The sequence below is a fragment of the Cyclopterus lumpus genome, chromosome 2 (genome assembly GCF_009769545.1).
Source record: "Cyclopterus lumpus isolate fCycLum1 chromosome 2, fCycLum1.pri, whole genome shotgun sequence".
Classification (NCBI taxonomy): domain Eukaryota; kingdom Metazoa; phylum Chordata; class Actinopteri; order Perciformes; family Cyclopteridae; genus Cyclopterus; species Cyclopterus lumpus.
Genome location: NC_046967.1, coordinates 9,844,602 through 9,859,441, shown reverse-complemented (window position 1 = coordinate 9,859,441; position 14,840 = coordinate 9,844,602). Strand labels below are relative to the sequence as shown.

The 14,840-nt window shown below is 45.1% G+C and overlaps 1 protein-coding gene across 1 annotated transcript in view; it reads left to right on the top strand.

The window, feature by feature from the left end:
- The first annotated feature begins 400 nt into the window (after positions 1 to 400).
- Positions 401 to 14,840, top strand: part of LOC117743779 (fibroblast growth factor 14-like) — a 21,285-nt gene continuing 6,845 nt past the window's right edge. Inside the window, 4 exon segments of the mRNA XM_034551628.1 lie at positions 401 to 422; positions 425 to 592; positions 7,193 to 7,303; positions 10,244 to 10,347. Coding sequence (XP_034407519.1) covers positions 401 to 422; positions 425 to 592; positions 7,193 to 7,303; positions 10,244 to 10,347 — 405 coding nt within the window.

Genomic DNA, 14,840 nt, shown 5'->3' with positions numbered 1-14,840 from the left:
TTTTGTGGTCTGTCTCGCCCGTTGACCATGGGGACAGACACCGACACACGGGGTCCGGTAAATCGGTTGGAGGAGCCGTTCAGTGACAGCTGCTGCTCTGTGACTGACACAACCGACCGGGGGGAACGTGACGGACAGGTAACCCCGCTGTAGGTTTAGGAAAGCGACGGCCCGGGGGATAATGATGACAGAGAAGATGCTGTAACGGGAGGCGGTTTGCTCCTTTTGGACTTTGCGGCTCTGTGGCGGAAGCATGGGGCCGTGGTAACCGGTCGAGCGGAGACCGGAGGGTTTGCGTCTGGTTTTGTTCTGCGCTCCGCCTGTGCCACCGGAGGGTGGACACAGCTGAAGAGACTGGAGACACGGACGGGGACGGGGCTGTTTTTGTGTCGGCGGAGACATGGCAGCGGCCATCGCCAGCGGTTGATCCGGCAGAAGCGGCAGGCGAGGGAGCAACATGTCCACCGGCCGACCCCTCACCGGCGACGGAAGAGCCCCGGTAAAAAGCCGGGGCTGTGCAACGGGAACCTGGTCGACATCTTCTCCAAAGTCCGGATATTCGGCTTGAAGAAGCGGAGGCTACGGAAACAAGGTGTGGGGGGGGGGGGGGGAATGGGGGGCGGACACACGCGCACACGCATGCACACAGACAATCGCACGCACACTAATGCATTGATGTGTGCGCGCGCGCGCGCCTCCACATGCACATGCAGAAACGCACGGACTTTTACGCGCGGCCACAACCACACACTCGCACATGCACGGACCTGCCTGGGGCACGCTCTCTCTCTCTCTCTCGTGCGCGCGCTCTAACACGCGCACACACCCCAATATCATGCACATACACAGACTGACAGACTCGCCCTTCCCCTCTTTTTCCCTCTCTGCTATGTAGTGACACGCACGCGCGCACGCACGCTGTCATGTCTTGTAGTGGCCTATGGTTCAGTAGTTTCCAGGTACATCCATTATTGAAGCCACAGATTAGTCTGTCTAGTCTCTCTCTCTCTCTCTCTCTCTCTCCCTGTCTCTCTCTGTGCATCTCTACCTCGCTCTCTCATTTTCAGCTCATAATTCAGAAAGCTCTGTCACCACGGGCAGACTTTGCCTTAACAGGAGCAGGATGTCAGACTTCAATGCAATGACAAGAACACCTCTCTCTTATTTTGAAATCACACCGTGCTCCACGTCAATCTGATTTGTCTATTTGATTGTAGTCTTCATGTGGAGGTTAAAAAGTCAAACGTCTCCCCACCATTCAGATGTCAAACTTGGGACGGATCTGGCCATCAATCATTTTGGAGAATTGATTAGATATCGCAGTGGATGCGGATTAATGAGAAGAGTGTTCAATAGCAGAGGCAATAAGTGCTGTTGTAATCAATTGATTGTGTGAGAAAGCAGCAGGTGGTGCATACGGAGGGATGGGTGGACGAAGGGAGGAGAGAAGGAGGCAGGAATGAGACGAGGGGCAGAGGAGAGATAGAGGAGGAGGCGATCGTGAGGAGTCATGTTGATAGGAATTGGAATATGTGGGATCTGAGAGGTCCTCACCTCCTCCTTTTCTTACCTCCATTTTTCTTTCTGTCACTTCCTCTCGCTTCACTTCCTCTTCCTTTTCCTCTTCCCTTTTCCGTGACACTTTCCCCCCTCACGTAGGCCACTTTCCTCGTTGTCCCTTCAACAACAACCTCTCTCCATCTTTTCCCCCTTCCCCTTTTTTGGTAACCTTTCCCCCTACCTTAGAGCTTCTCATCCCTTCTTCCGTCTGTCCCTCCCTTGTTCCCTTCAGGAAGAACAGACCAACAGTTTCCTCTCCTCCTCTCTCTTACGTCTCCTTTAACCAAGTCTTAGTTCCACTGCATCTCCCACCCCCCCCCCCCCCCCCCCCCTTTTTGTCATCCCTCGCCACCACACCCCATAACCTGCTTTTGACCCTTCTTCTTCCACCCTTCTTATATCATCATATCCTCCCTCCCTAGATTCTTTTCATCCATCCTTACAGCCTTGTCCCCTTTTATCCTTTCTGGAAAGAATAGAAGACGACACAGCTAACTCTCCTTATTTCTCTTCTTATAGCTTTTCCCTTCTCCCCTCCCCTCATTTCTTCCCTCTCCTCATTTCTCTTTCCAGCTTCATTTTGTGTTCCCCCCTCTCCTTTATTCTCCCCTCTTTTTTCTCCTCTTTTCCCTTCTCGCCCTTTTTTTGTCACCTTTCTCCCCTACATTCTTTATTCTCCTCCTCCTCTTTTGCTCAACACCTTCCTTTCTCTCCACCCAATCATCCCCAACCTCATATCTTTTCATCCTACCTTCCAGCTTCATTTGTACTTTTTGTCCTCCCTCTTTTTTTCCGCCCCTCCCCTCCTCCTTGTTCCCTTCTTCCGTCACTCCCTCATCTGTGTTTCCCAGCTGTGAGGGCTGCTGGTGAAAGCTTGGCAACGTCCACAACCTCTGCGCTCTGTCCGTTCTGTGTGTGTTTGTGTGTGTGAGAGAGAGATATGCCAACATCCCCTACTGTCTTCCAGAGGTGTTGTGAAGGAGACACAATTATTATTTATAATCATTACTCGATCAGAATGTGATTCAAATACAGCTCAAACTTGCTCGTATTGGCGAGAGTTAGACCGACATGGAGCCAAAATGGGCTTTTATTAAAATGTGATACGAGTCCACTCCTGATATGATGGAGGCTTCTTATCGTCCACAACTCGTCTCAGTGTGTTATTATTAGTAATAAGACGTCTGAGTGGACAGTTCACAGCACTGGTGTGGGTGGACAGTGTTTAAATCCGTCTTTAAGAGAGAGACTTCATAAGTCCGACTTTGAGTGGAGGATTTGATTGTGATGGAGTTCCCCGCCAAATTAAAAGATAATCCCAAAAATTGCCTTTCGGTGGGTTAATCGAAACATTGTATTATATGCCGCCACTAAAATGCAGCTGTAATATATCCATATCAGACAAGGGTGTGTTAGCCAACAGAAAGATAGATGAATAAATGCAAAGCTGGGCTGCAAAGTACGCTCTCCTACGTGCCCCCTCGGTCTAACTCAGCACTATCTTTTCACTTTGTATTATAAATGAACACTTTGATGAAATACAAGTGACATGACAAGTTCTGGAAAAAGACAAGAGACAATAAATTACATTTCCAGCAGTTTTTTCCTGCCGTTCGTCACACAAACGAGCACAGAGAGATTGATGTGTGACCGAATTTCTGTTTACTTTATGCATATCATTTGTGGCGTTCTCAGGGAAGAGGAGATGAGAGAAGAACGCAGTAAAGTGAGGAGGAGTGTGTCCAAAGGAATGCAATAAGTGATTCTTTTATATTATCGATTAATACGTCTAAGAAATGCTTTTGAGTAGTTGCTTAGCCTATAAAATCCCTATTTTCTCGCAGCCTGGTCTTGTTACTCAGTGAAATAGTCCTGTAATCTATCGTGCACAGTAGATAATGGTCCTCTCCTTGCTTGCTCTTTGCATCCCTGTGCACATAACCGCCTCAAGGGCCCGGGCACAGCACCCGTTTCAGGCCTGGCTCCTGAAACGGAGCCTGATATTTATTGTCTTGAAATGTTATGTGTTCTGTGCGACTTCGCCGAGACCAGTTTGTCACAGATGTCCTTGAAAAGTGCACAAGCTGTCGGACATTGTTTTCGGGAGCACGTTGGACCACGATTTTGTGTTTCACTTCTGGGAACGTTGTGGGTGTTTGGGGAGGGGGGGGGAAGGGGGTTATGGACATGCCAAAATAGGGCTTCACTGCTGAGATGAGGAGTTTAGTGGACGCTGCTCCTCACGTCGATAGGAGCCAGATGTGCTTTTCCAGGATCGTCCCCGTGGAACTTTGACTTAATAAAATACAGTGGTTTACACTGGTCACCTCAGCTTGTCTGTACGTGCTCCCTGTGACGGAACTGGCTATCGGTGTTCCCTTGCCTTTCGATCAAGGCATAATAATAATAATAAGCAGGTATAGATAATCGATAGTTGACGTCGATGTTTCCCTCCGCACTGTGTCCTCGTCAAGGCTGGAAAGGGTGATGATATGTGGCGTGACACCCGTGTACAGTCTGTAGTGCAGGTGCCGTTGCTGCCGTACCAGAGTTGATGCACATGGACTGTAAATGGTCTAACGGCGCCTGTATTTTACCAAGAAATCCACTCTTTTCAGCACCCGAAGTGTTTCTGTAATCAATAATCGCTGTGATGTAAATGAGGATGAAATTCTTCACTTGGGTGCTGTTGCTCAGTGAGATGGTGTGTGTGTGCGTGTGTGTGTGTGTGTGTGTGAAAACGAGAGAGAGAGAGAGTATTTAATGCATCCCTTATATGAGACATCCATGTTGGTATTTGATACCGTGTAAACACTGTATTCAGACTCAGACTGGAGCGAATTAACAGACAATACAACATGTCAAATCAGCGTGGCCGCCTGACTGATTGAATCAGATCTCATTATGATGAAAAATGTTGTTGTGTGTGTGTGTGTGTGTGTGTGTGTGTGTCTGCGTGTGTGTGTGTGTGTCTGTGTGAATGGGGGAATACCCTTCCACTGGAACAGTCTGGAATCACGATGCAGTTGCCGTGGCAACGCAAGAATGGGAATATCCCTAGTAACAGACAGAATGTTGAGGTACTGGGAAGGGTGGGAATATCACCCTCGACTATTGTGGGAATGTCACTGTGGGAATGTCACCCCGTGGCAACAGCCGGCCACGTCAGGTTGGAAATGAGTGAACGGATAAGTGGACGTGAGACGGGTGGATTAGAAACATAATAGATGATGAGTTGATGCAGCAGGACAGTCTCCTGTGGAGAGTTATTGATCTTTCATCCGCTACAGCTGGGAGTTGTGCCAAACCAACAATAACACCATTTGAGTCTGCAGTTCTACTCATAATAGGGCTGGACTATGTGATTAAAAATCTATACCTCGATTAAATGATATCACATAAGATGAATACGTCCTTTGGGTTGTTGGCTCAATCCTAATGTTTGCCCGAATCAATACAGGATGACAAGTTACAGATTCTAAATCAGACTGTGAGTTGATTGGTTTAATCTCTGGTTAGCTGTGGTTGTTGATTTATTCTCAGTTTAATTCTATGGATTTCAGATGAAGTATTTATTTAATATTGAGTTCATCTAAATCGATACAAGAGGATATGACATGTATTGATGAAATGCACCTGAGATAAATCAGACGTATAAGCTAGAAAGACAGAGTTCCAGATGCAAAGCACACCCACCTCATTGCCTTCGGGGTCTAATTCAGTACATTTTACAGTCTTTATAATGAACATGTCACATATGAACTATAAGGACATGACAGGTTTAAGAAGTAGATAGGAGACAATACGTTACATTTCCAGCAGCTTCAATCTGGTCGTTTATCACACAAACGAGCACAGAGAGATTGATATGAATCAGTCTGTCTGCAGTGAACAGTGTGCGTGGAGTTCTGCTCTGCTCTGACAGACGGATGCATGGGGCAGGTAAACTCTGATCCATAAAGCAGCGAGAATGATCTCAGTTGTCAGATGGGATTATGTTTACTTAATGCATAAAAGTAAAGACTCTACTTTATTCTTAGTAAAGAATCAAGACAAAGGGGATGTCGGAATGTTTGTGTGCAGCTGCAATCGTGAAACCTTTACATAATCAATACTTGTGTCAATATTTAGTGTCAGAGAGAAGGAAAAAAAAACCACCCAAACCCGCCCAAGGCGACCCCAAAACCTTCAACAATTCAACAAGTACATCATGAAAACTGTACAAGTACAATAATCCAAAGAAATACAGTCATCCCAAACAGTAAGAGCACAGAGACAACGACGCTTCGAATCAATCAAAACGTTAAGCCCAGATTCATATTTCATCTTCTGATTTGCAACAGCACCTAACTGAGAGGTTTTTCCGTTGGTTGGCAGCACACGACGCGCCTCACAGTAAGTAGTGCTGGGAGTTTTGTCAGTTTGACTGCAGCCCCTCTTCCCTGCTTCTCCCCTGCTGCACAAGATGGATCCTTCCCAAGATGGAAACACCTCTCTCTCTCCCTCCCTCTCTCTCTCTCTCTCTCTCTCTCTCTCTCTCTTCATAAACTGGGTCACTCTTTCTTTTTTCCCTGTCTCTCTGCATTAGGGGTACCTTTACTCATTCACTCTCACGCACACATCGTCAAAGGGGATTCCCACCCTGCGTTAAGGCTGCGCCGGCTTGTGCCAAGTCACTGGTGTTTTATCGAGGGAGAAAGGGCGTGGCCTCATGTACGTGTGTGTGTGTGTGTGTGTGTGTGTGTGTGTGTGTGTGTGTGTGTGAGGAACCAGATGAAAGAGTGATGACAGAATGGGACAAAAGCCTGACTGTATCTATTATATCACTTGATGCAGATCATACAGGTTTTTTTGTGGTCCTTTAGCTCCTCCCCTTTGCTACCTTTTCTGTCATTTTATATTTGATGTGAACTGTGATTTAGTTGTGTTTGAGATATTATATCTGTAACGATGTGAGCATCTTCTTGCCATTGTGGATTTATCCAAATCAAATGATTTGGAGCAAAGATAAGTATATTAAAAAACAGTATATTCATATACACATTCACGCGTTTTAGGTGTAAAGAAACTATTAGAGAGTCACACAGTTATCTACGTTTTAATAAAGGGAATCATCCCCGTCAACCAATGTGTCACTCAATAGATAAATAGTAAACTAAAAATGGGAGACGCAAAGCCATTATGAAGCTGCTCCACACCATCAGAGGTTCAGGAATAATTCATCAGCGTTATTCAAATGGAAGAAGAAAAAAAGACCACGAAGGATGGATTAGTCCAAGAATCCTGTAATGGATTGGATGTGCCCGACTAGTCTCTCCAGAGGAAATCCCTCAGGATGCACCGGGTCGCATGTGGTCACGTTGTTCCTTAATGCCAAACTGCAGTGTATCTCAAATGTGCCCTGCAGGATTTTGTGCATACATTGATTTATGGGGATGAATTTGTAGACGCATCATTCTGTTGAAGCTGACAAAACGCATCATTATCTTTTAATTTGCTTGTGCATTATTTACGGGGGCGGTCCTGATTGGAAGATCGACTCTTCTCAACTCTTCTTCTCCCTGTGTCTGTGTGTGTGTGTGTCTTTGTGTGTGTGTCTGTGTGTGTGTGTGTGTTTGTCTCGGTTGTGTAGAACCACAGCTGAAGGGCATAGTGACCAGGTTGTTCTGCAGGCAGGGCTTCTATCTCCAGATGGGCCAGGATGGAAGTATGGACGGGACCAAAGACGACAGCACCAACTCCTGTAAGAGGACACACACACACACGCACACACACACACAGAGAAGATACCATACGCGATCTGACACTGACACCGACTGAGTGCGACAAGTGGCCGCTCACGGGATTTTGTTTCTTGAAGTCTGGTTTATTGGACCTCTGCAGCCGACGCTGCCCTCAGGGAGGTGCTGCAGATGGACGGCTCATTGATTAATGTGCTCATTGCTATATTCTGATACGCCAGGCTGAGAGAAAATCAAATGCTCATCAGTAACCAGGCGACTCGCTCGTCCAAAGTGTTCTCGGCACATTGGGCCAAGCCGGTTGCTCTCTTCCATCCGTGAGTTGTGCCAATGTCCCACTTGTTTACTATGATTTATTCTTCTCTTTTTTTCCCTGCCACAGCTCGGCGTGTCGATCAAACAGAATTCACTTGTCGGCAAGCTTCGTTTTCGATTTGTTTGTCAGTGTGGCCGAGAGGGAGGGCTTCAGTGACATTTCCCTCATGCATTTAAAAAGGAGGGTTGTTGCATCTCCAATCAGATGGGTGCATATCTTAATGTTAATGATGCTGGCGGCTTAGAAAGGGGGATATTTATGCAGGAGGATTACTCGCAGGTGTACTAAAGTTACGCGCAGTCAAATCTTTTCCGGCTCAACTCTGAAACCTGTTGACGCTGGTTGTTCGAGACCATTCCGATGTAACCTTGATTAATGAGGGCTCGGGTCTGACATCCCAGGTGTAATCAGCTCTTGATTAGAGAGAACCAGCGCTGCTGTTGGTCTCAAACGGCGCGTCCATTTTTATCGGGCCTTCTTTATAGGTCATTTTCATGTTATGTTATGATTATGCAACAATATCTCTGTGTATTATACGGTATACTGCGTCTTTTAGGTTTTGGAGCGGCTCAATGAAATAAGCAGTAACCTTCGATTCAACCTTTCACAACAAACATATTTTTCTCTAATTCAATCGTCCTTTTAACGGAGGGCCACAACCTTCAAAATGGTACACCGTTTAGTTTTTAAGGATTAATTAGGAGACAAGTGTGTTCAGACGACATGCTCTTCAACACATGAATAGCTCAGTCGTGTTAGTTAATGCGGCCGTTGAAGAAATATTCAAAATAAGAGTGTTTTAGAAAAGACACACTGCAGATGTTCGGAGCAGCACTCACTACATTCTGTTTATCGCCGTTGTATCGGGGTGGAGGCAGAAAGGAGGGCAGATATCTCAAAAAGCTGCGCAAATGAAAGCAATGAATCCCCACACACTGTCAGCACCGAGTTTACAGAAATTGCAACGGTTCCACCTTTTCCCCGACATCTAACTCGACGTGAAACAATTAACGTCTTTATACTTGAGCCACGGGCTGCAAGCTCCCAACCAAAAGCAACACATCATCAATAACTGATGATAAAACATCCCGAAAATGCATCGCAAACCAGATTAGACAAGAAATGTGGTCGTTGGTTGAAGAAGAAAAACATGTTTTTCACTTCTTTTTTTTTTTTTTTATGAACTCGGATTCGAGTGCACAGGAGGAAAAAAACCACGAGGAACATAAAGAATAAAGTGTTGGATTCATTTGGACATAAATAAAGCAGCAACTGCATGTAAATATTCAACACATCTGGCAATGATGATTCATCCATCCATCCATCCATTATCACCCGCTTATCCGGGGTCGGGTCGCGGTGGCAGCAGGTTCAGCAGGCCGACCCAGGCTTCTCTCTCACCCGCAACACTTTCCAGCTCATTCTGGGGGATCCCGAGGCGTTCCAAGGCCAGCCGGGAGATATAATCCCTCCAGCGTGTCCTCGGTCTTCCCCGGGGCCTCCTACCAGTTGGACGTGCCCGGAAAACCTCTAATGGGAGGCGTCCAGGAGGCATCCTGACTAGATGCCCGAACCACCTCAGCTGACTCCTTTCGAAGGAGCAGCGACTCGACTCCAAGCTCCCCCCTGATGTCCGAGCTCCTTACCCTATCTCTAAGGCGGAGCCCGGCCACCCTACGGAGGAAGCTCATTTCGGCCGCTTGTATCCGAGTGATGCAATGATGTTTCAATATATATTCATCTATTGGAATTTATTTTGCATTGAGACATTACGTTTGAGTTTTAAAAAAGAAAAAATACTAGTGAGAAAAAAAAATAGGTTGATATCTTAAAAGTGGAACAAATCTCAAAGTCAAGGGGTTGCAGGAAGTGAACACAACCACCGGTGACACCATCATTGTCCTTTGGAGGAGCCGCCCGAGGCTGTGAGGGTGCGATCAGCTGTCTGTTCCTCTGGCGTCACCGACGTTCTTCAAATAACACCGACCCCGTGGAGCTGAGAAGCACGACGTCGCCCTTGAAAAACACGGACAAGAATGGGCCGATATTAAAATATCATGGACAAAATAATCGCAGTCCAACTATAATTGGTTCCAAATTATTATTAATATGTTTGCACATTGTTGGACCCCAAACAATGAGGAAATAAACCAATGTCAACAAAACACAAGGGTTACGTTTTTATTTGCCTTTAAAAAAAAAAAAAAAAAATGATTCTGATTGATTCTTCTACATGACTCGACTAAAATTAGACACACAAATGTGTGATAACCTGTATAACTGAGATACTAGTCTCGGGAAAAAAGTCCTGGATATCGGTATTTGGTATTGATGGACTTCTCATTTTGCAACATAGAGTACCTTAATGGTAAAGCTATGGAGACAAATTATCACTGGGCTTTTAGGCAGAGCATTTTTTATTTAAAGCATTGGTCTCCATTTTCTTCGGTCAACGTTCTGCAGACTTCTCGTCTGTATAACTCTGACTCTGGCCGAGCTGCTTCTTCACCTCACCATGAACTAACCGAGCTGACTGCGCAACAGACCAGCTGACTGCAGACCAGCTGACTTCATATACATCGAGTCGAGAAACCGGCACTTCAACTCCGGTTGTTTTTGTCCTCAGCTCTGTTTAACTTAATTCCTGTGGGTCTGAGAGTCGTGGCCATCCAATCAGTGAAGACTGGCCTCTACATCGCCATGAACGGAGAGGGTCACCTCTACTCATCGGTAAGCACACACACACACACACACACACACACCACACACACACACACACACACACACACACACACACACACACACACACACACACCCACACGCAGCATCCCAGATGGACAGTGTCCACAAGACATTTTGTTTCAGTATTTACTCACGTCTGTCTTTCTGGGCTGGTGCATCATTTTTTTGTTTGGTCTCATTTTTTTGTCCTTTTTCTTCTGGCACTCCCGCTCAGGGCTTAATGCTTCTTTCTGGGAAATTATGGGGCTTAATTTGCAAATCATGTGTTGCTCATCCTGGTCCCGGGTGTTTGGCTTTAAGCTGTGGTAATTATTTGTGGGACACAAATGGGAGTATCAGCCTGTTTTGACAAATCTCTGGTCATTTATAAGACTTTACTTTATCCACAGGAGTAAAGACAAATAAGGCTTACAATGAGTCAGGAAGGTACGTCTGTTGACTTTAGTCGTCAAAAACAAAAAGAAAAACAGCTAAAAAGGTGCAACTAATGGTTATTTCACCTATCAATTAATCTGTTGATGAATCATTAGATTTATCAGCACAGTGAATATTAGGGAAACAGCCAAAAGTGACCACTTGAAATAGAATATTCAGATGGCTATTATTGAAAACCATAAAGTCTGTGCAAAATGAGGCAAAATGGATTTCTCACCTTAAGTAGCAGTTACAGACAAATCCTGCTCTGAATTATACAATATGTCACTTACAGCCAGGCTTACATTTAAAGGCCAATTGAAGCACGCATGATACAATAAAAGCTTTTTTTCCGTCTCAAAAGACAAAATGAAAGACCTCATAATTTAGATTTTGTGAGGCAGAGAGAGAGATGACAAAACATATTTGTCAGATTATGGACACGTATGCATTAAGTATACATATTTAAATGTCACTCCAAAGAATAAGAAAAAGAAAACAAGTTACAAATGGAAAATTGCATTAAAAACCAAAAAAGTGAAAGGGACAAAGAACAATATGGAAGACTGAGGATTGGAGAGAGGGATGAAGAAGGTGTTGGAGAGGAAGGGAGGTAGAGGAAGAGCGGCCGGCTGCTCGGAAATCTGCTTGAGTGGAATATGAATTATTTCCATGCTGACTCTTCAGAGAGAGTTCACACTCTTTCACTGACTGCTCTCCCTAACATCATCCCTCTTTCTTTTTGGAGGGCGTGGAGATGACGGGAGCCAGAGAGGAGGGGAAAGGAGGTGATGGAGAGAGGGGACGGGGGACTATAAATGGATGGGGAGGAGATGAAAGGAGGGGAATGAAAGGGAGAGGTGAGAGGAATAAAGGCGAGGCCAGGGACAATCATAAAAGAAGGAAGGAGGGGCTGGGAAGAAAGGAAAGACTTGGGCGGAAGGGTAAAAGAAAGGAGGCGAGGAAGAAATAGGACACAGACAATGTACAGGAAAGAGAAAAAGGTTGTTTTCAGAGGAGGAAAAAGATGGAGAGAAGGACAAAAAAAACGTTGTCGTCAAAAGGGAAAAGAAGGACGGAGGTTTCAGAGGGAAGAACACACAAGATGGAGAGGAAGAAGGAAAGATGTCGACGGCAAAAGGATGAGAGGAAGAACACGGGGTAATCGGGGGGAGAGAGACAAGAGAATCTGTGCTGCTCTGCTGGGCTTCCTCCGCCTGTCGCTGAAAGTCACAGATGCATGAGGGCTTCCTGTAAATAATTGAAGAGGGGGAGTCCCCCCCTAAACACACACACACACACACACACACACACACACACACACACACACACACACACACACAGTAGCAATCCCCTACTAAAGCTGCGTCGAGGGAAAGTGAGGATGTGTGATCATTCTCCAGCTCTGCGTCTGATGTGAAGGCGGCTACACGATAACGAATATATGAATTACACGCATGCAGGTCTCATTCATCGTGATGTCTCCACCGCTTGATGTTTCATTGGCTGCTGCAAAGGTCCCCGGCAGGTGTAGTGTGTGTGTGTGTGTGTGTGTGAGCGGTAAGAATGGTGCCCACCGGGCCCGGAAGAGATATTCATTAAACATTACGAGGGTGCAGCTCCTTTTATCAGAACCACAGCGGCGACGTTTACCTTTCATGTGTGTGTGTGTGTGTGTGTGTGTGTGTGTGTGTGTGTGTGTGTGTGTGTGTGTGTGTGTGTGCGTGCGCACAATGAGTTCAGCTTCAGGCTAGCTGCTTGTTTATCGGACACAGCCTGGATTATCTTTGCCAGGTTAGTTATTCTGCAGGTGTCAGGAAGTCGATGTACGAATCAGATCAACACTGTGGAAGAACTTTCATGAACAAACGAGTTACTCGATATTCTTTGGTACAAACACACATCTTTGAGGGGTTTGAAGCACACCGTGACTGTACTTTTACTGACAACTGAAGAGTGCGTATGATCATATATTTATTTTGCATGTTGGATTCTATTTTGTGTCTGAAGGAACATGTCAGTACTAGAATACATTCGTATATTATATATGTATCTGTAGCTGTCAAGAGAAGTCTGTGATTATTATTGTGGCATCAGTTTCATCTATATTGCCTTCCCCATGTCTGAACATTTTATTTAGGACATTTCCTCGTGATGAGCGTTTTCTCGGGCTTCTTCCGAAATGCAATAACGTTCTTTATCCTCTTATTGCAAATTGTTAATGATATGCCGCAAACGTAGTTATATGGTAGGACTGTCTTATTAATCCAAGATCCCGAGCATCTGGCAGTGTGTGGTCGTGTGTGTGTGTGTGTGTGTGTGTGTGTGTGTGTGTGTGTGTGTGTGTGTGTGTGTGTGTGCGTGCACGTTGAGGTTTTTTTGGGGGCGCGGGACTAACAGATGGCACAGTGTGCAATGAGCTGCTATGTGATAATTATGGAGCATGCTGGGGAAAGTGGGGGAAAAAAAAAAAAAGTGCTGATGAGTTTGCGACTGCGTGTGTGTGTGTGTGTGTGTGTGTGTGTGTGTGAATGAGACCTGAAGTGACAAGAGTGTGTGAAAAAGAGTGTGTGAAAAAGAGAGTGTAATACACGTGTTGGCATGTTGTGTGTGTGGGTGCGTTAGGTGTAGATTTCAAGATGTCATCTGAGAGGTGAAATTGCCTTTGACACGTTTCTTGCGACATCCCACTATTACTGCGACTCCTCCTTTTTATTATTACCTTCTTCTACTACTTCTCTGTGCGTAGGATGAAACACATGATTATTATGGGAGGAACGCAGGAGCATAAAATCCTGTTTCTGCTCCGGCGGGGTCACGAGACGTTTCTAGATCTTGACTGAGGTCGGTGTACACCATAACATCTTAACATCTGCTTGTTTTTGAAATCTTAAATCTAAAGTTTTTTGCCGAGATAAGAAATGTAAACGTCTTTGTTCGTGCCAGCTCCTGTGAGTCAGACTTTTAGAGCCCGAGTCTGCCTGCCGAAGAGGTCGAGGGAGCCCGAACACCATCCATTCAGCTCCGTCCTCCATCCGTCTTTGTCGTCCTCTTTGTTTTTTTCTCCCCCTTCTCTTTTAATCCGTCCTAAAAGGGAGGGAGGCTGAATACATTCGGCCCTCCACGAAAAACCTCCAACTCCCTCTGAAGGAAATCAGAAGGTTAGTGTCAGAAACGTAGCAGTATAAATCCACTCATTTAAATCACAATAAATATAATATGAATTTATCCTGGCATAATAGTAATACAGAAACCCCCCATTTTTTAGAGCAAAACAAGACTTATTCTGGAGCATGGTGAATACATACAACATGAAAGTACATTTCACTAAACAATATGGTAGCATATTAAATAAAAACTTCATTCATCTCTGCCTTCTCACCATTACAGATACATGTCTCATATATACACATATCACAGTATGATTATAATGTTAATAAAATATACACCCACAAATAACTGTCCAGTCATCTTTTCATTGTGCACTTTTCTTAATAACCGAGAGGTATCCCAAACCCAGATATCTTCGCTTTACTATCACATGACAAAAATGAATCTGAGAGCTGGAAACCAGAGGATGTTTGAGAAAAATCTATTTAAAAAAGAATCAGTTAATTAAATATCGTTGTAATAATTATATATACGTTTAGTTTTCATTTCATTTAATTCATGGTTGGGTCGGCTGTAGCTCATGAGGGAGAGATGCGGAGAAGAATTTCCCCACGAGGATCAATAAAGGATATATTATAATTATTGTTATTATAAAAAGAACTAGATGTCGTGGTCTGTCTTTCCATTTCCGTTCCACTCATATTTATTTTCTCTCTTCCTGAGCTGCAGCATGTTTTCTCACAACAGGATGTACAAACACAAGGGTATGTGTGTACGTGCTCTACGACGTATGTACCTGTGTGTGTGTGTGTGTGTGTGTGTGTGTGTGTGTGTCTGCCTCACGTCAGTGTGCGTAGGCGTGCACCTACATTCACAACACAGTCGGTACAGCGACAGAGTGAGTCCTGTGATGTCTACATCCAGAGAGATGAGAAGGAGGACGAGTGGAAGAGAGA